This window comes from Panthera uncia, chromosome D2, assembly GCF_023721935.1.
Source record: "Panthera uncia isolate 11264 chromosome D2, Puncia_PCG_1.0, whole genome shotgun sequence".
In the NCBI taxonomy this organism is placed as follows: Eukaryota; Metazoa; Chordata; class Mammalia; order Carnivora; family Felidae; genus Panthera; species Panthera uncia.
This window is the reverse complement of record NC_064818.1, coordinates 14,325,851-14,349,886: the sequence shown is the minus strand read 5'-3', so window position 1 is coordinate 14,349,886 and position 24,036 is coordinate 14,325,851. Positions and strand designations below refer to the sequence as shown.

Here is a 24,036-nt window from a genome sequence, read left to right as displayed (position 1 = left end):
GGGGGGGAGGCCCTCAGCATGATGTAATCAAGAAATCTTTTGCGGACATGGTAATTTTGAGGTGCCTATGCCACATTCCAGATGGGATGTTGTCTTTGTTTTTAATGTTTGTTTATTTTTCAGAGAGAGAAACAGAGCATGAGCGGGGGAGGGGCAGAGAGAGAGAGGGGGAGACAGAGAATCCGAAGCGGGCTCCGGGCTCTGAGATGTCAGCACAGAGCCCGATGCGGGGCTCGAACTCACAAACCGTGAGATCATGACCTGAGCCGATGTTGGACGCTTAACCGACTGAGCCACCCAGGCGCCCCAAGAGGGCCCAGATGGGATTTTGAATTGGATGTTTGGCCTGAATTTGGAGCTCAGGAAACAGGTGAAGGCAAGTACATTTGGGAGTCATCAAATATAGGTCACTGGTTCTCAGCCCTAACTGGTGACTCTTGGGGATCTTTGAAAAGAAAAAAAAAAGATAACCGATACCCGCAGTCCATCCTAGAGCAGTTGAAAGGAAATTTCAATGGTATTTAAGACATCTCCCGGTGAAGTCAATGCCCTGCCAGGGTTGAAGGGCCACAGGTGTAAATGGTGTTGAAAGCCATAGGTCTGGATGCGATTGCCCAGGGCGGAGCTGCCTAAAATGGAAGATGCTGCTAACAGGCCACAGGTCGGCTAGCCTCTGATCCCGTTGAGCTCTCCGGGGGGTGGGCAGAGGTTTAGGGTTAGCACCATGTTTCTCTTTTTGTGGGCCCTGAGGCAGAAGACACAGGAAAGGGAGCGAGTGTAGATAGTGGGGATTTTGAGGGCCCTAAGGTGGCAGGCCCACCGAGGAGAAGGGACCAGGGGAGGGAACTGGGAAGAGTCTGGACACACTGGGAGACAGCCAGGGAGAGTCTGTGTGTCTCAGACCGAGGGAGAAAGTGTCTCAAGGTGGAGGAGAAGCAGGTTTGGTCAAATGGTGCTTAGAAACTGCAGAACATGAGGGTAGAATTAATTTTAGGATTTTTCTTCCTTTTTTTTTTTTTTAGTTTATTTACTGTGAGAGAGACAGAGCGAGCAGGGGAAGGTCAGGGAGAGAGCGAAGGAATCCCAAGCAGGCCCCACGCTGTCAGCGCAGAGCCCGACGCAGGGCTCGAACCCGTGAACCGTGAGCTCGTGACCTGAGCCGAAACCAAGAGGCAGACACTTAACCGACTGAGCCACCCAGATGTCCCAATTTTAGGATTTTTCAAACCACCGGTGCCCTTGAGAAGGCAGACCTGACTCACCGGAGCGGCTTGGATAAAAACTCCGATCGAGCCAGTTGAAGGGAAGTGCGTTTTGAGCCTGCAAATCTCCCCGCCAAACCTGGAGCAGCCAGTGAGGCCTCGCTCTCTCTGCTTTCTCCACCCAAACTCCATCCCAGCCGTGAGCTACAGACTTTTATTCCAAACGACTTTGTTGCACCAAATGTTTAATCTTGTGGAATGTGGTACCCGAGTCCCCTTATTAACCTGTCAGTGTTATAAACGAGATGTCATCTGCGCCTCTGTTCCTTTCATTTAAGTCTTTCTCGTCGAAATAGGACTTTGCTGCAGATGAAATCCTCTCGGTACTTCCCAGGGGCACGTGTGATTGTTTGGCTTCTGTGGGTCCTTTCTCCCGAGCCAGGGTGTTCTAGCTTCACGAATCAGAGCCTCTGCAATCGCTCATGGAAACAAACGGTCTTGTCAGACCCGTCGCCTGGTGCACAGTCGGGGCTCAGCCAACATTAGTTGAAGTTTAGGGCTCAAGTGAGCCCGTGGCAGAGCACACTGCCCAGCGGAGAGCAGGGTGAGCACTGTGAGGTCCCTTGAGAGGCGGGTGTCCGTGCCGTGGCGGATGGGGGAGTGTCTGCCCTTCACGGGACCCACTGCCTTCCCTTACCCTGCTGCCCCTCAGTGATCCCATAAACACCAGTGCCAGATGCTGATGGGGAGGGCGGCTTTGCCTTTTCGGTGCTGGCCGCGAGCTCTCCTTTCCTCCGGTGCTGTGCCCTCCATCCTCGTGTGCCATGCTAGTTTCACAGGATGATGGACGTCCGGCTCAGCCTGTGTGTTGTGTTTGCTCCCTGGGCGGTGCCCCTCCAGCCTGTCAGATGGACCTGGGCTCCTCCAAGAATTCTGTCCCACATGCAGGAGCAGACAGCTGGCTTGCTTTAAACCCCAGAGCGTGGGGCTCCTGGATGGCTCAGGTCGAATGTCCGACTTTGGCTCAGGTCAGGATCTCGTGGTTCATGGGTTCAAGCCTCACGTCGGGCTCTGTGCCGACAGCTCAGAGCCTGGAGCCTGCTTCTGATTCTGTGTCTCCCTCTCTCTCTGCCCCTCCTCCTCCTTTCTCTCTCTCTCTCTCTCTTGCTCTCAAAAATAAATAAACATTAAAAAGTTATTTAAAAAAAATTTTTTTTTAAACCCACAATTTACTCCCCTCTATCTGGTCAGCCCCTGGACTTGTGGGTCGCTGGGGGCCCAGGAGTTCGTGCCCTGAAAGAACAACGTGAGGTTTCGGCTCCTCCATCCAAGGAGATTATGGAATCGTTCTAGGTTTAGAGGGCATTAAACTAAGAAATCACACTTGGCCGGATTGTAGTGTGTGTTATGTGCCACACTTCTGGGTTCTAATTCTTCTGTTATACTTGGAGTGCTGTCTGTAAGAAGCGAGATTCCAAGGCATGAAGAAAGTCTAGAACTCTCTCGGAGGTCGTCTAGATGAAAAGCTGTCCTTACGTCCGCATTTCAAAGCCTCCACTTTTTTTACTTTTTATGATCGGTTATTACAAAATTCGTACAAAATTAGAGAATTGTATACCGAGGACTCCATGTACCCACAGGCCAGCTGTCCACCCGCTCAATTCTACCACCCACGCCTCATCCGTCCCACGTGCCTCCCCCACCTTCTTTTCATGTTTTCTTGGCGTATTAGTAAATTTTGGCAAGGCGGTGCTGTGGTGACGGCCCCCCCCCCCCAATCTCCTGGCTTACGGTAACAAAGGTCCGTGCCCTGGGTGGGTGCAAGTGACCCTGCTCCCCACCTTTCTACTCTGGGGCTAAGGCAGGAAACTGAGTCTGTGAAGGGAAAACGGCTATTTTGAGTCGCCGCCCGGGCAGCGATGACCCTGCTCACACCCAGGGTCTGGACATTTAAATAAGGACCTGAGCTGCGGATTCCTGCCCCGTGTTCCCACGTTGCTTTTCCTGGGGCAGCTTTGAAAATAACCGCTCAGAGTCGAGCCCATAAAAAGTTAGGGACCTCCTCCCCAACCATCTGGTAAGTAACAGGTGCTTGCTGGCCTGCTGTCTACCCCAGCCTCCCCCGAGACCTAGGATGAAGGAACGCCCTTCCCCTGGCTTAGCCCCCTGCCCCCCTACCACGCCCTCCCCCCTCCCGTATCTGGGATCTGTAAGTCATAAATCTTGTGACTTCCTTCCTTTTGGGTTAGTGGGTTGAAACTGCACAGGGTTGAATGACCCTGTGTTTTTTCTCTTCCCCCAAGTAAGATCTCGGATGCTGAGGGAGCTGCCTCATATGGGTGGCTTGTGCGTCCTCAGTCAGCAAATCATAATCTGCATATTCTGAATTTAACACACCAGCTACAGCTACGGGCCTCCCAGCACAAAGGCCCCACTCAACGGTTGCTCCTGAAGGGGAGCCTGCACTGACTGGGCCATAACCCAGCACCCAGAGCAGCAAGATTCCCTAGAAGGAAAGGCCTGTCCATTGGCAGACACTCAGAAGGAAAAAATGTTGTATTTTAATACCTGGAGAACGCGATAGCTCTGTTTTCAAGGAATCTGTACTCCAGAGGCCGGGAGTTAGCCTGCCAAGTTGCTAATTAGGACTGCTGGAGGGAAAGTTAGTTATCATTTGAAAGACTCTAACTAGGAATCTACTTTCCTAAGTCTATCTCAGCAGGTACCTCCATAGCTAGACCAGAGAGTCTATTAATTAGCATAAGGAGTACTTAGAGGTACTTTTCACAAGTTAAAAGTGGTGGTGTGAATTTATGTGGATTAACTAGAGAAGTCGTTCATCTCCCTGGGCCTGAAGCGGGCTTAAAATCTTCATGCACCAGGCAAATGGGTGTCCCTGACGGTGGTAGTCAAGGCCTAGGACTCTGTCCTGTTCTGTGCTCTGCCACGTAAGGAAGGAACTGAGGATTTTGTCACCTGATTTGACTAGAAAGTAGTTGAATCCGGCTTCAAGAAGAGCGTTCCATCTGACCTTTCAACGAACTACTCGTTCAACTACCTAATGTAGAGAGTTTGAATTGCCCTCAGCCTACAACGCGTTGTGTGACTGTTTTGTGTCTCTTTTTTGTTGTAATGCACCACACTTAGTAGAGGAGTTTTGTGGGCGGGGACCTGGAGTTTTCACCTACCTTTGATCGTTGGAATCTGCTGGTATCTCCTCTTGGAAATGTGACTGGTTAATGGCCACCGTATTGGGTCAGTTTACAATGGAGGGAATAAGAACCTGAAAGGGAGTCTTTGGATTTTTCTGTTGGGCGGGGAGAGGCGGGTCATTAGTAGCCTCCCAAACTACAGAGCGGCCGCAAAGTTCCAATATCAAATTGTTCCCTAAGTGCTGTTGTTAGGTCTTCAATCCTTATGAGGGACTGCTTCAACCATTGCTGCGAAAGATGTCTGGAAGGATGTGAGGAGAATTAAAATGTGTACAGAGAACAGAGGTGAGAAAAGAGAACTTCTAACTAGTGTGCCTAGGAACAGTACAGCCACCTGGAAGAGTGTAGGTATTGTCGAGATCATTCCATTAGCTATCTCTTTCAGCATCGGAAGAGGAGTTTAACTTCCCTGGACTTCATATGCACCCACATCTGTGCTCGTTGCTCTATGTGGGTTATTTTATGAGGGGAGGAAGTATTATTCATATTTGACAGATGAGGAAACTAAGGCATCAAGTTTCTCAGGGTCACACAGCTCGTAAGAAGCAGAGCCTGGATTTCAGTTAGGAAATCCGATTCCTCTTCCCCTAAGCACCACCTAGTTGACAAGTGTGGTATTGCAAACGACTTTTTTTGTTTGCACCTTCCACCCTGTGTTCTCAAAGTTCAAGAGCCTTCAAGTCTTTACAGTCTGATGAAAAAGAAAAAGAACAACGTTTACTTTGTTCCAGGAGGCTCTCCCTCCAAAAGGTGTAGAGATTTTCCCATCAAGGCCATTTTCCCATGGACACCTGTTTCCCTCCCAGACTCCCTAGAACCCTTGGGACATTACTGTTTTGAGTCCCTGTAAAGGGAAGAGTGGAAATGTGGTTTGATTCAGCAGGTGTCTAGGGCTCCCCCCCCCCCCCGCCCCCCTTAACACCACATGCGAGTTTAGGACATACTTTGGCTTCTTCTAGTCTGGAGTTAAGCTTTGGGCCGGGCTAGGGTCTCCATCCGTAATGTGATGGGTGGGAAGCGGGATTTCAGCACCAAGTAAATGGCGTGTCTTCTCCTTGTCACCCCGCACTTTTTCTATTACCTTTTGAGCCAGTCTTCCACAGGGCAAGGTGCCCAACTCTTTCGGGGGGAAAGAAATCCTGAGTTGCCTGCACAGCATACTGGGTTGGGGGGACGGAGGGAAGCCAACAGCATGAATTGTGAAAGCTTGTTGTAAAAGTATATCACTGGGAAGCCTTTCCAGTGTAATCACTTTTAAACCTCGTGGTAGTCATGGCTGCAGGATAATCATGTCCAACCCGAAGGCAAACCCGAGGGAAGTGGCAGGGGTGGGGGGGACACTGCTTCAGTTTCTACATCAGGAAGCCTTGTCTAAAATATTGGGGCTTTAGGAAAAACTAGACCTGCTGTTCCTTTGCCTTCTTCAGCTTCACTGTGTTGTCCTGCTGACAGAAATCCCTAAGAAATGGTCAGGAACGAGTGAGAGGGGACAATAAAAATAAATAATAAAAAACACCAACAAGAGTATATATAATGTGTGATTCTTCAGCTGTGCCACTTTCAAGAACGATCAGACTTTGAGTCAGTGTTAACTCTTCCTACCAATGTCCCAGCGGTGGAAGGGTGGGGCCGTGGGTGACAGGCAGGTGGGAGCCTGGGCGCGTGCAGATGTGCTGACCCCTGGTACAAGGGCTGGGGAGGGGGGGGGGAGCATGATAAGCAGCAGCTGGCATGGGGATGCCGGGGCACGACCATGGCAATGCCCCCGCTGGGCAGGTGCTAATGTCTGCGAGCGATTATGTGGCTTGCATTCACTGTGAGGATCGGATAAGCCCTCTTTTGCTCTTCTCATGGAATTGGGACCGGACAGATCAGAGATGACCTGGAGATTTCATTTAGGTTAGACCAAAGGCCGAAAGAAATCTTGGGAGTAACCCCAAGACAAAGGCAACAAATTAGAATTAGAAAACAGAAGTCTGAGGTGAATGGAGGATCCAGGATGTGTTCTCCTCCCGCCCCCCATAGCCTGGGGCCACTGGATCACCTGGGCAGGGCGGGAGAGTTTCTGGAAGCCCAGGGTTGGGTTAGCCCAAGCCCTGCGGTCATTGTCTTAGGTCTATCTCAGAGTATTCTTCTCTTTGGAAGTATCCACGGGTTTCTCCAGCTTTTATTTCCCATGTAATCCGCCGTCACCCCTTTCTATTTTCCCTTCGTCCTCCTCACCACAGCTCCGAGGGCCAGATTGAAAAGATCCGGTAAATGGGTTCAGATCTGCCTCCCTCACATGCTCGCAGTTAGAACTAATTGCACCGTCTCTTTTCTGTAAAAGAGGGACTTGCGTGCTTATCTCCAAGGGCTGGTATGAAGATTAAAGGAGATGGTGTTTATAAATCGCCCAGCATGGTGCCTGGGGCTCACACACCAAGCACTTCTCTCTGGAACACTCTGCCCAGGTCTGCAAGGGCAACCCAGAATTAACAAGTAACAAACCTGGGGAGAATTTAAAGGTTCTAGGAGTTCAGTGCACAGAAGTTAGTTTCTTCATGGACCATGTTCTCCGACTTTTTCCCAAAATGCTCTCTGGCACGTCTCTCTGTTCCTCTATCCATACCACTGCATCTTCCTGGTTTGGTTACTAGAATAGGCCCCTCAGGCTTGGCACTGCTCTGGGCATGCCTTTCCAGAACTAGGCTCCTGCTTTGCTGTCCTGTATTATTTCTTTTCAATTTGATGCTTTGATCTCTTGGGGCCTTGCTGATCCAGAAGGAACGACCCTTGGCAGGGTTAACCAATTTTAGATAATAAAGGGCTTCTCTGTGAGCACACCTTTCATATACAGCCCAACCAGTCGAGAGCCCACACCCCTAAGCACCTCCTTTCTGGGGCTCTCACCCTCCAAGCCACTGTCCTGCTGCCCTAGTGACCCCGGGGCCAGATGCTAGACAACTAGGGCCAGCCTCTGTGCTCCCACATCCACTGACATTATTCAGACCAGCCAATCCTAAGCCTGCTTACCCTGCCTTTCCCCTTTCCTGGGGAAAACCCAAGAAATGTGACTGTTTGGGATTCTGGGAAAGCTGTACTAAAAAGGTGACATAATTTGGTTATAATCTCATGGTGGGTGGTGGGTCATGTGACCTAACAAAGCCCTTCAAAGGCACTGCTCAACAGATGGGACAATTGAACAAGCTGGAGTTTGGGAAGGTAGAGATTATCACCTGATTTTTTTTTCCACAGGGAGCAGGTGTAATTATGATGATAAGCAAAAATGCCCTTGGCCGATTGTTCCCTGTGCCTCCACTAGGGTAACTTACAGCATCTTCCTGCAAGGGTTCCCGCATTATAACCAAACAATGTGACTGGCCTTGTCAGCACCTGGACAAAGTTAGGCTCACGAGGGAAGACGGTGGATCGGAAGCCGGGCTGTCCACCAGGTGCTCACCTGCTCATCAGCAGTGGCCGGAAAGAGGATGGGTCATTTGAAAATGTTATGGAGCACGCTCACTTCTGTCTCCTAACTACAGTTTTATGAAGCCAGGCTTGTGAGAATTATGCAGAGGGCAGTGTGAGAGAAGACATGATAGGGGCACAGGCCTTTAAAAATGAGGGAGAAACAGTTCTAGAAATAGGAAAAAAGAAACACATCAAAGAATCATTGTAATTTGAAATCTAGAGCTTAAAAAGTTAGGTAAGAAATCGCAAAACTAAATAGTCAAACAGTGCTCGGGAGAATGTATAGCAGTGAAACAGGATCAAGGAGAGTCAGGTATTAGGATTATTAGTTTGGAGGGGGTAAAATGTTTTAGAGTCCCAGGAAACTGGTGATGCTTCAGAAAGAAAGTATCCATAACAGGAATTCCTAAATTGGCCAAACTACTTAAAGTTTAAAATGAGAAAATTTAAGGGGGTGCCTGGGTGGCTCAGTCGGTTCAGCATCCGACTTTGGCTCAGGTCATGATCTCACAGTTCGTGAGTTCAAGTCCCGCATTGGGCTCTGTGCTGATGGCTCAGAGCCTGGAACTGCTTCAGATTCTGTGTTTCCCTCTCTTTGCTCCTCCCCCGCTTGTGCTCTGTCTTTCTCTCTCTCAAAAATGGATAAACATCAAAGAAACTAAAATACAATGAGAAAATTAACTATTTTGCAGTTGGGTAATAACAGGTAGAAAACTACGAAAAACTGCGTATTCAATCAGAATCATCAAAAACCAAACGGAGTTGTTTATATGTGAACAGATTATATGTTGACTCTAGAATGCCAAGAGGGAAAAAATGGCAGTATCATCAGCCAAGTAAACAAAAAGCCAGACACATATAAAAGTGAGCCCAGGTGGAAGGGCCCGAGGGAAGCCAGTTCTCACCTGGAAGTCCCAGTCCCTGCATACTCGTGCCAGAAAAGGAGTTAGGTTATGCCAGCACCACCTAGGAACCGGGTGTGTCAACCCCCAGGAATGGCCTCTGCTGGGAGCTGGTAGATTCTTCGTGCAGTGTAGGATTTATTCTTAGGTTTCCGCTAATAAGCTTTCTTCTGAGCTGGAAACGTGAGTAGCACACAAGGCGAGAAGGGAATGTCGGTGATCACAAGATCACAACTCACCACTGTGTGCTGCTCTTACCAAGGACCGGAGTACCCCAACGAAGCTGCTTTTGACCTGGAGCTTTGGCCGAGGAGACTTCGCCTTCACTGTCATTTTTTTTGAAACTTTCGCAACGAAAATGTACTTGTGCATTGAGTAAGTGATCATTTTTACTTAAGCTATTACCTGATATGTATATTATAAATACTCTCTCTATATATATTATACATTCTTGGGACTATAACCAATCCTCTGGGCCACTGGACAGCCTGTCTTATTTAACCGGTGTCTCTGCAGGTATATGTTTGTTTACAGACAGGGATTCCACACAGGTTATCGACATGTAAGCTTAACAGTGGAATGGGAAGATAAGAATTTTAGTGAACCTTTTTCTGTGCTTCTATCCCTGATATTAGTTATTGCTAATATCTGGGATATTAACACTCTGCTTTCCAAGGTCGCCCCTAACTTGTTCTGATTTCGTGTTTTGCTCTCATTTTCTCAGTCCTCTTCTCCATTTCTCCACTGATGACCCTGCCATTTACCCAGGTGGTCCACTGGAATTCGAGAACATGGGGCTCGCCTGGCTTGTGCTCACACTCCATGGCCCTTACAGGTTTTGCGCCGACCTGCCCCTGATACCTGCAGCGTTGCCCAGGCTCCGCGTTCCCCCGCCACCTCGCTGTGCTGTCCTTTGTCCCTGCTGATCACCGTTTCCCTTCCTCCTGCCCTATCCTGAGGCTCACTATCTCATAGGCAGCCCCATGGAGGCACAGGCCAGACATGGCGCCCTTTTGCAGTGATGGCCAACACTGCCTCTTGGTCACCACAAGCTCCTGAGAAATAACGTTAGGACTTGAGTTGACTTTCGAGGTATCATTGACCTTTGTATCAAAATGGATGATACAAATGGAAAGATTGTGGGCTCTACTTATTATTATTTTTTTGACTTCGAATAAGTTGTCTAAGCTCTCAGAAACTCAAGGGTTCTCGTCTGTAAAGTGTGTATAATAACTCTTGGATTTGAATCTTGTCATGCAATTTGCAATTCTGCATACACTCAGACACACACATGGCAAGTGGCCCTGTTGGAGATTTTGAGCTCACCTACATCCTTTCTAGCACCTCAGTCTCCGCAGGCTGATGGATGTGTGGCAGGGGCCCCTTTGCCCTCGTTACCATTTCTGACTGCTCTTCCACGGTGCTGCCATTTTGGGTTGAAACTCGCATTGCAAAACGTGCAGGGTGCTCCCACCTATGACATTCAGGCCATTTGCTAGGATCCTGTAGTTTTTAAATGCAGTGTGTTGATACAGCCCATCTCTCAGAACGGTCACTCCAAGGTAAAGGATCAGAGCAGTGTCCTAACTGGGAACACCGCTGCCTCTCTCTCTTGGGACGTTAGCAAGAAACCATCTGTGATTGAGTAGAATCAACAAGAAGCATCCAAAAGGTACTAAAAGAACGGGCTACTAAACATAAACAAGAAAAGCATGGCCATTTGCACCGCCAGTGACTTCTCACTTCTGTTCCCTCTTACCATCCGTGCCTCCTTCATCGCATGAAGTGAATGTAGCCCACTGTCAGGTTTTGCCGATATTTCTCTTCAAGTCTGTTTAGATTCCCCTGGAGTCTTCTCTCCCTTGTAAGCAACTTCGGTTATAAGCAACGTAACAGAAGCTGTGCATTCCCTGCCCTGTAGCTACATGGATGGAAGGGATGAACAGAGATTATCCCCATGCGAATCTTTGGAAAACATTGCTGTAAAGCAATGAACTATGAAGACCTATTGTGTGCAAGGTATCTAGAAGTCAACCACTTACTGACTGTGGAGCAAAAATTTACTTCAAGCAAAGTCAACATGACCAGAAGCCTGTTTGTTGCCACGTAGTGAATTTCTGGCCCTCCCAAATTTGAAGTCACTTACAACCCCAGTGTTAATTGCTCTCGGTGGACTGGATGGTGCTGTGGTTGGGGAACCCGGAGAGCTTCATAGTAGAAAAGGACCTGATTTCCCCATCAGGGGCTCACGGTCTACTGGGAAAGAGATTAACCAATAAGCGAAAGCCAGGACTGCAAATGAATACTTGTTTTAGAGGAGAGGAAACAGTGTAATTTATTTCAGTATCTCTACTGGGGTGGATTTCAGAAGTTGAGTTTCTTCTTTTATAGATCTTTTTTAAGCAGGTGTCAAACTAACTTGATGGAAAATGTAAGTGTTGTACGACATCATACTAAAGAATGTGGGTAAATGACAATATTTATTCTCTGTGCAGGGTCACAAGAGGTAGCAGTAAGCCGTACCTCTCCCAAACACATCTGATAGGTGGGAGGAAGTTGCCTCACGGTGACTTGCTGTAATGAACTGAACAAGAGCCCACAAAGGTTCTCTGTCTTGTACTCCATTCGGGAGGACTTAAATACCAGAAAAACCAGAAGGCCCAGATCCAGCATGGCATAGCCCCAGATTGGATGTTAGCTAGCATAGCGTGACGGTTGTCATGTAAGAGTGGCCAAACGGGAAGCCATATTTACTAGGACACTATCATATGTAGGACTCTCCCCCCTCCATTATACATACACTCCTACGATGCCCAAAAGTACGTGAATAGCCTTCGAAAATTTAAAGAACACCAAATATGTGAGGTTTATTAAAATTTTGCTACATTCTTCATAGTTTATAATGGATTTGAATATAATTATGAGATTTTTAAATACGAACTTTGCTTCATGATTTATCTGGGGGGTTCAGTTGACTGAACTTGAGTAAACTATTCACCACTTCATTAAAATTCAGTAGCACTGAAGGTTGGTTTCCATGTGATGCATTAAGCTGGCTATTGCCAAAGAATTGCCGTGCAGTGGATTCCCCAATATGGCCTGTACCGAAAGCGTAGAGAATACCAATGAAATGCAAATTTAACAGTTCGTCTTCCATTAACAAAAAATTATTTATGTAAACACCAGGAGAAGAAACGGGCTTTCAGTAAGCAATCTACATGTTGCTGATTTTAAATCTCTTAGCGGAAACCGATTGCTGGCATAAACACGCATTTACTGCGGAGAGAGATGTAGAGTCTCGCAATGATGATCTCCGTTGCTCGGGGATAATGTTTTAGGGAATGGAGATTCAGTTAACGTTCTAATGAAAAGAGCTGTTGTCATTTGGAAGTGAAAATCACACCCTAACATATTTTAAAACTAGACATTTGTTTACTTTTGTTCCCTACTAGCAGCGAAATCAGGTACTGTGTTAGAGCAGACGGCACAGGAGAGGTGGGCTGCAGGAAACTGATGTGTTCTACTATCTGCAGAACAGATACTTTTTGAAAACACTACCACGACCCATAATACAGTCATGGACTTAAGGGCTTTGGGCGAGTCCCGCTGATGTGCGCCGCCTTCCATCTCCTCCACAAAATCCCTGCCACGGTGGACGCCCTCCCTGGCGTCTCTGTCGGGCTCCGCGGTCTCCTAGCACTTGCACAGGCCCAGAACCAAGTCTGCCATCACTTTCCAGGGGCTTTGTTACGGTTGAGTAAGATGGCCTTTCCAAGAGATCTCTGAGCACGGGAACACCCCTCCCGATGCCTCGCTTCTCTCGTGGCGGTTACTGGCCCCGGTCTCCCGTCGTGTGGCAGCTTTGCTCAGTCCTCAGAGTAAACAGTCACTTCCTCCTGCTTCCTTCTGTGGCGTGAACATCATTTGGCACGCTGGCCCCATCTTTCCTGCTCTTCCCCGGATGCCTCCACCTGTCCCCTTCCCTCTCTGGCGCGCCCCGACCCAGCACGCCATGCCAGGAGCAGTCGGGTGTGCAAAGGCCACATGGCTCTGGGCCCTGAGGCTCAGAACGACTGTTCCTAACGCTTTTGAGAATCTAAGATTCCAGAATGTCGTCACAGAAAAATGGACAGGTGGGTGGACCCACTGCAAACAATTTCAGCAGGTTTCTGGGACTCCCTGGAGTGCCTTCTGGGCCAGCAGATAACCTCCTGACGGTTGTGTTGACATCGTGTGGGGGCAGAACCGGGAAAGCTTCTATCACCCATACCTGGGCCCTACCCCAGCAGGTGCCACAGAGCAGGAAATCGCGGCATCTAGAGCCGAAGGGTTTTCAGAGTTGTTTCTTTTTAAGGGGGAATACGTTTTAGAAATCAGGGTTTGAAAGAACTTTTCGGTCATGACCACACATATGAGGTTTCTTCAGAACCCAGCTCCACAAGAAACTGCGTTTAAAAAAAATTTTTTTTTAATGTTTGTTTATTTTTGAGACAGAGAGAGACAGAGCATGAGCAGGGGAGGGGCAGAGAGAGCGAGGGAGACACAGAATCCGAAGCAGGTTCCAGGCTCGGAGCTGTCAGCACAGAGCCTGACGTGGAGCTCAAACTCATGACCTGTGAGATCATGACCTGAGCCAAAGTCAGACGCTCAACCGACTGAGCCACCCAGGAGCCCCCAAAACTGCGTTTTGTTGGCTTTTTCCTGAACTGACTTGTTGGGGCCTGTTAGGCCTTTCAGGATGAAGTGCTTCTGAAATTTTAAAAACAGGACACGGAGGGGCACCAGAGTGGCTCAGTCAGTTGAGTGTCGGACTTTGGCTGAGGTCACGATCTCGCCGTTCACGGTTTCGAGCCCCATGTCAAGCTCTGTGCTGACAGCTCAGAGCCTGGAGCCTGCTTCGGATTTCTGTGGCTCCCTCGCTCTCTGCCCTTCCCCTTCTCACACTTTGTCTCTCTGTCTCAAAAATAAGTAAACATTTAAAAATTTTTTTTTAAAAACAAACAAAAAAAATAGTACACAGAGCCTCAGCCCCCTGGATTCTCTCTTGCCAGCATTTGTTGGACGAAGAGTCTTTTGAATGGCTTAATTTGGGCATGATTCAAACCTAGTGGAAAGCCAAACAGACCTCTGTTTTGACCATTGGCCCTAATGTGTTTTTTTCTTTAATGTTTGTTTAAGGGAACTTATGGCATCTTGGAACCTTCAGAAATAACAAAGAGGGAGTAAAGGCTAAAAAAGGTTACAGTTGGGGGCGTGGTTGGCTCAGTCGGTTAAGCATCCGACTCTTGGTTTTGGCTCAGGTCGTGATCTCACGGATTGTGTGTTCGAGCCCCGCATCAGGCTCTGCGCTGAGGGTACGGAGCCCGCTTGGGATTCTGTCTCTCTCTCTCTCTCTCTCTCTGCTCCTCCCCACCTTGCTCTCTATCTCTGTCTCTCTCTCAAAAATAAATAAACGTTAAAAAAAATTTTTTAAAAGGCTACAGTTTCTGAATATGCCATTTAGCCAGATAATGGAGCAAACTATTTTAAAAGAAACGTTCCATCCTGTGGCTTGGTGTGCTTAAATCTTAATTTTTTCCTCTTTTGTGATGTCTTTATCTTCATGGAGTCTTCTTTGCCTGCCCATAGTTCAGCCGTCCCTGTCAGAACTCTAGTTCTGTGAGCAGTCTGTTTTGGATGCAAGTGTAGACTGGTATCTGGATACTAATGAAGATCCTGGGAGGCAGGGGTGGAGGGGCATATCTCGTGTGTCTTCCCTGCTGGTCTAGGACAATGGGCATCAGCCCCTTCTCACACAGAACCTCTGTCTATTCCAGCCTGACAGCAAATTCAAAACCAGACTTGGATGTGTTGGAAAGAGCTCGTCAGGTTTTTTCAAGGGCAATAGCATCCTCTGTTGAATTTTACTGCAGTAAAAATTCTGATGGAGCCTTTAAAGTATCAGACCCTTTGGGGCGCCTGGGCGGCTCAGTCGGTTAAGTGTCCAACTTCAGCTCAGGTCATGATCTCATGGTTCGTGGTTCAAGCCCCGCGTCGGGCTCTGTGCTGATGGCTCAGAGCCTGGAGCCTGCTTCAGGTTCTGTGTCTCCCTCTCTCTGCCCCTCCTCTGCTTGTGTTCTCTCTCTCTCTGTCTCTCTCTCTCAAAAATAAATAAACATTAAAAAAAAATAAAGTATCAGACCCGAAGACTGATTCTTTGCCTAGGTTTGAGGGGGCAGGGGTGGGTGGCAGGCACTTGCCATTTACAGATGTGTTTTCCGGCCCCCTCTTCCTTGCAGGTTATGGCCACACTGTGCCCTTGTCAGATGGAGGTAAGGCCTTCTGCATCATCTACTCGGTCATCGGCATTCCGTTCACCCTCCTGTTCCTGACGGCAGTGGTCCAGCGTGTCACCATCCATGTCACCCGCAGGCCTGTCCTCTACTTCCATGTCCGCTGGGGCTTCTCCAAGCAGGTCGTGGCCATCGTCCACGCCGTTCTCCTCGGGTTTGTCACCGTGTCCTGCTTCTTCTTCATCCCGGCGGCCGTGTTCTCCATCCTGGAGGATGACTGGAACTTTCTGGAGTCGTTTTATTTTTGTTTTATTTCCCTGAGCACCATCGGCCTAGGGGATTACGTTCCTGGAGAAGGCTACAATCAAAAATTCAGAGAGCTCTATAAGATTGGGATCACGTGTGAGTAGCCAGGCTCCCAGACTCTACTTTCTTGGCCTCTTTTGCTATTCCCACACCCCTCCTCACCTACCAATGAGGAGTCATTCATAAAAGCCCTGATCTCTTTTTCACTGAGAAATCTGCAAACTCTTTATGCAAAAATCTTACTGCTGAGACTTACTTTTTCCCAGGTACTTAAAACTGCTGATCAGTTTCTTACTAATAACATGACTGATCAATTCCCTACTAATAACATTATAAATTACAGCGTAAAAATGCACCACACAAAATATACTGGATTACCAACTTTTTTTTTTTTTAATTTTTTTTTAACATTTATTTATTTTTGAGACAGAGAGAGACAGCATGAATAGGGGAGGGGCAGAGAGAGAGGAAGACACAGAATCCGAAACAGGCTCCAGGCTCTGAGCTGTCAGCACAGAGCCCGACGCGGGGCTCGAACTCACGGACCGTGAGATCATGACCTGAGCCGAAGTCGGACGCTTAACCGACCAAGCCACCCAGGCGCCCCTGGATTATCAACTTTTAATTAAAAAAAGAAAAGTTGCTATTTTTATCAAATGTTTTAAGTTCCAGAAAACTAGGGCTACAATGTAGCCCATTAGTAATTGATCGTGTTCTTCAATTTACCAGGAAAATCTTAAATTCGGATGGCCAGTGGTTTACAATTTTTAAACGGTTTTTTAAAATTCGGTATGATATGGAAGGGCACCTGAGTGGCTCAGTCGGTTAAGCGTCTGACCAGCTCAGGTCATGATCTCACGGTTCGTGAGTTCGAGCCCTGCATCAGGCTGTCTGCTGTCGGCACAGAGCAGGCTTCGGATCCTCTGTCCCCCTCTGTCTCTACTCTCCCTCTGCACATTCTCTTTCTCTCTCTTTCTCCCAAGGTAAATGAGTAAGAACTTAAAATTCAGTATGATATGAAGAACTTAGAAATTCTTAATTTTTGTGTGCTCCTTTCCCATCTTTTGCATCTTGATGTATAACAGTTTGCATTTCTGCTGTCTCAAGATTTTTTCAAGACTTGACTCATGTCGTGTCTCCTAGGAAATCGTAATAGATGCTCTGTCCTGGCCCTGTCTTGTAGTCTTAACCTGACAACATGCTTCGTTGGATTATGTATGTTTTCACATCTCCATTAAACCATGGGCTCCCCCAGGACAGAGACTTCCCTCACAAACCCAATGCTTTGAACAATGCCTGGCTACTATACGAGTTCCATAAATATTCACCAAGTGGTTACAAGGATGATTCCATATTTCCTCCAGTTACCGTAATTATTTTCAGTGTCCACGTAATGTTCCATCCCTGGCTATACCATAATCTAACCGTGCCATGGGGGCATTATAAATAACACTACAGTAAATATTTCTGTACGTTTACACTTTTTCTGCTTTGCTGTCTTTCCCAGAAGTGGGATTGACGGCCCAAAGTGAATATGCCTGTCCTGTGACTCACCGAACACAGTGACCCGGTGCTTTCCGAATGGCATTATGAGCTCAGACCGTCCCCAGAATTATGTGGGCGTAACGGTTTCCACTCTCACAGGGTGGTATAGACCCGTAGCATTAGGGAGGCTCTTGCTGCACATGGTACCTCTGGTAAACATTATCTCAACTTTTTTTTTTTCACCCATCAGGTAAAATATTACCTCCTTGTTTTAATTTAGTTTGTTTATGACTCCGAGAAGTTGAGTGTTTCTGAGATTGCGTTTGCTAGCTCTACTTTTCCCCTGGGTTTATAGTCTTCTCGTAAATTCTGCCCAACTGTCGCACGCCTCAGTTTTTCACGTGACGCTAAATCCTTTCGGATCATCTTCACACCCGTAACAATATGAACCGGGTTTTCTGGAGCCGTCTACATAGCATATGTGCCGACCGGAGCAAAAGAATATTCCAGAGGCATGTTGGGTTGTGGATAGGGTAGAATCCCACAGTTTTTACCTGAAACCCCATGGATATTTTTGCCAGTGCTTGAGCAAGGCTTCACTAAACACTAGATAAAGGAAAAGGAGGGGAATTGTCAATGAGTTCAACAATGTCATTGCTATTTCTAAAATATACATGTTGTCATCAAAACTTAATAGCCAAATTCTAAAGATGCTAGAACCACATCTCCGTGCATTCTTGAGATAGTCCGCCTCCCACTATGCCGCTCCTTCTAGCCCGCTCATTTGTTCTCTGACAGTCCTCAAGCATTTTACCACTAGGCCATGAAATTGGAATTTTTGTTATTTTTATTTTTTTATTATTTTTTATTTTTTATTTTTTTTGGAATTTTTGTTATTTTTAGTTTTCATTTCCACTTTCCTGTTTCTTTCCATGATGGATTTTTTTTTTTTTTTTTTCTGGAAACCGATTTTAAATGTGTAGGAACTGAGTTAAGAGCACCATTTTCCCCTCACCGAATTCAAAGAACACCACTCAACCTGAATCAGCGGGTTATCTTTTATTTCGGAGTAAGAAGCTGGTAGAGTCAACCGGTGAGTGTGGTCCGTGTGGCCCCAAAATAACTGTCCCACAATGGACAGCTTAGTGGGCAGCTGGATCCTGGTCAGGTGCAAATCGCCACACGCCAAGACCTGTTCCCCGTCTGCATCCATTCCTGGAAGGATTTTCAGTTAGCTTACTTCTCTCGCGACACTTCTTATTCGGTAGTGGAAATACTGACACGAGTACTGAGTGCTTAAGAAAGTGTCAGCCTCTGTTCTGAGCACTCATGACCATCAAAAACTCTTCTGACGTGTGTCACTGGCTTTTTGAGAGCCGCTGATTATGAGGCCGAGGTGGAGAGCCCTCCCCCGGCACGTTACCCTTGTGTGGCGGGCATTGCAGGATGCCACTTCCCTTTAACGATGCCAGGTCAACCCCATCTTTTTGTTTCCTCAAAAATTACACCCTGGGATCCTGAGCATCCCACGTTTGCACAAGGGTAAGTCATTCTTCATTTTCCTGTGGGTAACCCGTCTTGGAGCCACGGACCTCAGAACGTTCCTAGAAATTCGGAAAGCGGCAATGACTTGATTTCACCCACACGCTTTCCGTGGCGTCCCTTGATTCATCCGTGACTCGATCCCACTGAGACACTGTTTTTTGTTTTTTTTTTTTCTCACTCAGGTTACCTTCTGCTTGGCCTCATTGCCATGCTGGTAGTTCTGGAAACCTTCTGCGAACTCCACGAGCTGAAAAAATTCAGGAAAATGTTCTACGTGAAGAAGGACAAGGACGAGGATCGAGTACACATCATCGAGCATGACCAGCTGTCCTTCTCGTCCATCGCAGACCAGGCAGCCGGCCCGAAGGAGGACCGGAAGCAGAACGAGCCTTTCGTGGGCCCTCAGTCCTCTGCCCATCCCGATGGCCCCGCAGGCAACTAAGGGCTTTGCCGTGTTGTCCGGGAGCAGCCGGGTGAGGGCAGCGAGCAAGACCCTTTGTCTTGTTTATTTGTATGAGAACGTAGATACCAAGATGGTATTTGAACAAATACCTACTGTCCAAAATACTTACAAAAAAACAAAAAACAAAAACAAAAAAACACACAAAACCCCCCCAACATAACAGAACAAAGGAAGCTTTTACTCTGGAGGACTGTCTAATATCCGAAGAAATGGGATGTGTACCTATGATTCACATGGGACAAAATTACCTAGACTTTACTAATGGGTAAAGAATACTTGAAGAAGTGAGCTGCGGTGGAGAGAAGTGGATTTTATACTTTTAACTGGGGACTTGGGGATTTGCATTTAAATCGTTTTAGCTGATGGCTAAATAGAACATTTATATTTAAAAGCAAAAAAAGAGAGAGAGAGAGAGAGAGGCATAGAGATGTGTTTTATAAATAAGTTTATGTGCACCAGTCTGCATGTGCCCATCCAAGATCATTATTTTTGTAGAATCTAACTTAAAACTACTATTTATAATGAATAGGTTGCCATTAACTGTGTACAAACAAGTCCAAATATGTTTATATCTTGTACATAGAGGGTTTAGGTCACCAGATCTCAGCATACTTCTTAACCCAAGATTGTAGATACTTTTCCTTTTGATTTCTCTTTATACTGAAGAATCGAGAGTTGCTACAATAAAATAAGGGAAATAGTACACTTAAGAGTGAGTTACTGTCATATTCTACAATAAATGTTTCTACCCTTTGCATTGGAATGATACCAGATGTCTAAAATGTCTGTAAGCGTTTCTCCGGAGGTGGACAAACAATGAAGAATATGATTTGTAAAGGAAGTTATTTTGTTTTGAAAGTGCGTCGTGATTCGTAGTCACCTAGTGCGAAAGCCCAGATCGTGGACACAGAAGCCCGAGATGAACAGATGCTGGCAAATTAATCAGAGAGTTTTTTAAATTTACAAGCTGACATCAATAAAAATCCTAGCTGGTTGCAATCTTTATGCTCTAATGTATCAAGGAAAGCTCTCGTCTATGCAGATAATATGTAAGGACTCCTTTATAGAAACCATTACAGCAACATGTAAGTGATACACACAGAACACTTAAGAATTCCAGAAGAGAGGGGCGCCTGGGTGGCTCAGTGGGTTAAGCATCCAACTTCGGCTCAGGTCGTGATCTCACAGCTCGGGAGTTCAAGCTCCGCGTCGGGCTCTGTGCTGACAGCTCAGAGCCTGGAGCCTGTTTCAGATTCTGTGTCTCCCTTTCTCTCTGCCCCTCCCTCGCTTGTGCGCTCTCTCTCTCTCTCTCTCTCTCTCTCTCCAAAGTAAACATTAAAACACTTTTTTTTGTAGCGAGAATTCTAGAAGAGAAAAAGACCCTGCATGACAACTGATGCCCAGTGACCCCCTCACCTGCATCTTCTCTCCCATGGGTACCTGCCTGGGAGGTGGTGCTCGAGATGTTGATAGAAATCTGTGCCCTGCTCATGAGGCAGCTGAGCAGCGCGTCTTCACCTCGGGGACGTCACTCAGAAACATCTCCGTGACGTGCACCCTGAGCACACAGTTACCAGCCTTGCCCTGCTGGCCGCTGGCCTTACATGAGCAGGGCCTTCTTCATTGTAGGAGATCCCATCTGGCCTCAGAGCAACAAAGCTGTAAGAAGGATGTATCTCGGCTGCAGAGCTTCGGTGATGCTGTCAGTAGACCCCCCCCCCCCCCCCCTTTCCAGTGTTCAGTTCCAAACATGTTCTTCTGTTTTTCTGGATCTGGGTGATGCTGGGTGATCCAGTGACTCGTTTCTGTCTGCACCCCATGCTGACCGTGTCCCCATGGTGGAGACTGCCCTTAGACGGGGTTGCTGATCGGTTAAGGAGTGGAATAGAGACTCTTTAGAAAATAGGGACATGCATCAAGGACACGATCGGGTCCGAAAAGTTCGCTGTGACCACAGTGCTTGGTATGGTGCAGGGGTGTTGAAGGATAAAAATTGCAGAAACGGTGCATTTTACACGGGGAGAGTGTCTTTATATTCAATGCGGGAAAAAATAACTCCAGTGCCACCACCGCTTGACTAATCTGAGTGGCGAGTCCAAGCTACAGAGAACGAGAAAGAGCAGAACGGGAAAACTTGGAATCAGGATGCCGTCAAGTAGCGAAGTGTCGACGTCATTTTCAAAGCTTTTATGAAGCTGCAGAGAAGACACCCTTAACGCCTTCAAATTGCTTTTGTTGTTTCTAATGTGAAGCAGGGGGTTCCAAACGCGGGGAGCAAGTTTTGTCTCCCACACCCTTTTGGATGCAAACTATAAGGCAGAGTATCTTTTCTATGCTTGTCTTTTGTCCTTGGCCAGTGGGCAGGTGCTGCCCTGTGGTCCTGAAGGCGGAGCGAGCTGTCCATCAGAGAACAGGGGCAGGACAAGCAGCGTGCAGCAGGCCAGCGCGGCACCTGCCGATGCTGACCTTGGAACCCTCTAGTTGGAGGCGAGCGAGGGTGCAGCTGGAAGTGGAAGTGAATAGTAGCAAAGACGATTGGGAGTGATGAGCAGAGGATAAGCCCAAGGATCCAGCTCTTGCGCAAGAGTGTTCTAAATTGAGTTCTTAAGAATCTTGGGGCGCCTGGGTGGCTCAGTCGGTTAAGCGTCTGACTCTTGGTTTTGGCTCAGGTCATGATCTCATGGTTCTGGCGTCCAAGCCCTGCATCAGTCTCTGTGCTGACAGCGTTGAGCCTGCTTGGGATTCTCTCTCTTTCTCTCTGCCCCTCTCCTGCTCTCTCTCTCAAAATAAATTTAAAAAAAGAATCCTGTAGAAGGCCCTCGGGATAGAGAAGCGGCAGAGACCCTTGTCCTTCAAGGAGAGCACTCCTGTGTGTGAGTGTTAAGTTACGTGTGTCTAGTAGGTAGGTTGACTTCGGTGCAGCAGATACGCTTAGTGTGAGCAGAGAACAGCGTGTCGGTGGAGGAAGCGTTCTCGCCCTCCCAGAAGTCAGAGGCACCGCAAAGGCTAGGAGCAGCCTCCAAAAGGAGGTAATAAAGGAAATACACAAAACAGACGTTTGGCCCAGATGACTCCGTGTATGAGACTGTAGTCTCTGTATGCCCCCAGGAGATTTAGAGCACCATTTGTTCAGAAGTCGAAGAGGAAGATGCGTGGGTGGGAAAAGGGAATGTTTTCCGAACAAATAAATACGATGTGACTTAAGGAAAAAACGTCTGGGCGTTATTAGATTAATAAGACACGGGGTCACTTTTCTCACCTGACAAAGTCATGCCCACACTCCACAAACCAGGCTTCTGTGCCTTTTGGAAAATGGATGGGGAGATACTTACAAATCTGGAGACGTCGAAATAACTGAAAGATTCAACGCAAAACCTTTTAAACCCTTTAAAGCTATCAGTAGTACAATGTCTTTGTGAAAGCGGCGGATCTTTGCTTGGAATAAGAGTTTGTTTTCAAGCTGGCCCAACAAGCATGCCCTGCAAGGTGACCGTAAGATTATCTGTCTCCTACTCGGAATGCAGTGAGCAGGGCTTCGTGATTGTGTGGCGTAGGATACAGCCACCCCATGCCGAGGAGGGCTGTGATAAATACCGATATCCTCGAGTGAGGAAACCAGTCCTCTGGGATCGAGTTTCCGAAATGCGTACATGGTCAACCGGATCATGCCTTGGCAAATTTAGAAACGAAACTTCCTTGTGATGCCGAGCCTGAAATCATACGGAGCTCAGCTACGTATTTGTTGCTGCCCAGTACAATTTTCAACCTGTCTCTTTAACAATTTTATTTTTTATTTATTTATTTATTTTAATTTTTTTTAACGTTTTATTTATTTTTGAGACAGGGAGAGACAGAGCATGAACAGGGGAGGGTCAGAGAGAGGGAGACAAAGAATCCAAAACAGGCTCCAGGCTCTGAGCTGTCAGCACAGAGCCCGACGCGGGGCTCGAACTCACAGACTGTGAGATCATGACCTGAGCTGAAGTCGGCCGCTTAACCGACTGAGCCACCCAGGCACCCCATCTTTAACAATTTTAAAGCTTTCCCCGTAGTGATGTATTCTTTTCCAAGAGTTCTACTTTATGAAAATTGGGTGCATCCGAGTGTTTTGTGTGAAGGCAAAACATAAAATTGTTTGCTGAAGACAACTTTCCAAACATTTATCTAATAGGTATTGTCAGGCCAACTCGGCTTTCTAAAATACAGTAAGAATGCAGCGTGTGGGTGGCTCAGTCAGTGAAGCTTCCGACTCTAGGTTTTGGCTCGGGTCCTGATCTCATGGTTCGTGGGATCGAGTCCCGCATCGGTCTCTGTGCTAACAGCACAGGCCTGCTGGGGATTGTCTCCCCCTCTCCTTCTACCCTTCCCTCAACTCACTCACATGCGAGCTCTCTCTCTCTCTCTCTCTCAATAAATAAACATTTAAAGCAAAACACAGTAAGGAACCCAGAAGTAAAACTGTAAGTATTTTCACAGCCTGGCAGTGAAGCACATTTAATAAGCCAGCCCCTTTTCTTCCCTCATAGCTTACCCACACTTTGCACACCGCTCCGACAAAGTGACTGCTCTGGGTTCGAACCCACAGAGAACACAGGAGAGCAATGCTACCCAATAGTTCTCAACGTAGGAGTTAGCGTACTCTTCGTGTCGTAATTTTTGGTGGCAAGAGAATTACAAGTCTCGGTGCAAACTGGCAGGAGTCACTGGGCCGTCCTTACCTTAGGCAGCCTTAAAGTGAACGCCGTGGCTCTGTGCCTCTAAAAGCGTCCACGGTTCCTGCACCCCCCACTTGGATCCCCTGTGCCACCTGCTTGGAGAACCACGTGTTAACAGCTAGTAAGTGCACTGAGAAGGGCTGTTGAGAGCCTAACATGAAAGGCAGACTCACACTCAGAAAGGAACTGCCTCACAGAGCCCTCCCAGGCAGGGGCAAACAGCCCCCAGGATAGCTAGCACATTTGTTTGTTCATGTTATTTCAATATTGTAATTTTCCTAACAATGTTCAACTACTGTTTGCCTATAAAATGACTAAAATTAGGTTTTTTAAAGATTTTAAGTAATCTCTACAGACAACGTGGGGCTCGAACTCACAACCCTGAGATCAAGAATCGCACACTCCGCTGACTGAGTCAGCCTGGCTTCCCTTAAGAGGTTTGCTTTTCTTTCTTTCTTTTTTTTTTTTAATGTTTTTTTAT

General features: G+C 47.3%; 1 protein-coding gene across 1 annotated transcript in view; it reads left to right on the top strand.

Moving 5' to 3' along the window:
* The window catches only part of KCNK1 (potassium two pore domain channel subfamily K member 1), a 52,925-nt gene extending 33,079 nt beyond the window's left edge, over positions 1-19,846 (top strand). Inside the window, exons 2-3 of the mRNA XM_049644992.1 lie at positions 15,048-15,443; positions 18,560-19,846. Of these exons, the coding sequence (XP_049500949.1) occupies positions 15,048-15,443; positions 18,560-18,819 (656 nt within the window). The 3' untranslated portion in view covers positions 18,820-19,846. The remainder of the gene's footprint in view (positions 1-15,047; positions 15,444-18,559) is intronic.
* Positions 19,847-24,036: the final 4,190 nt, after the last annotated feature.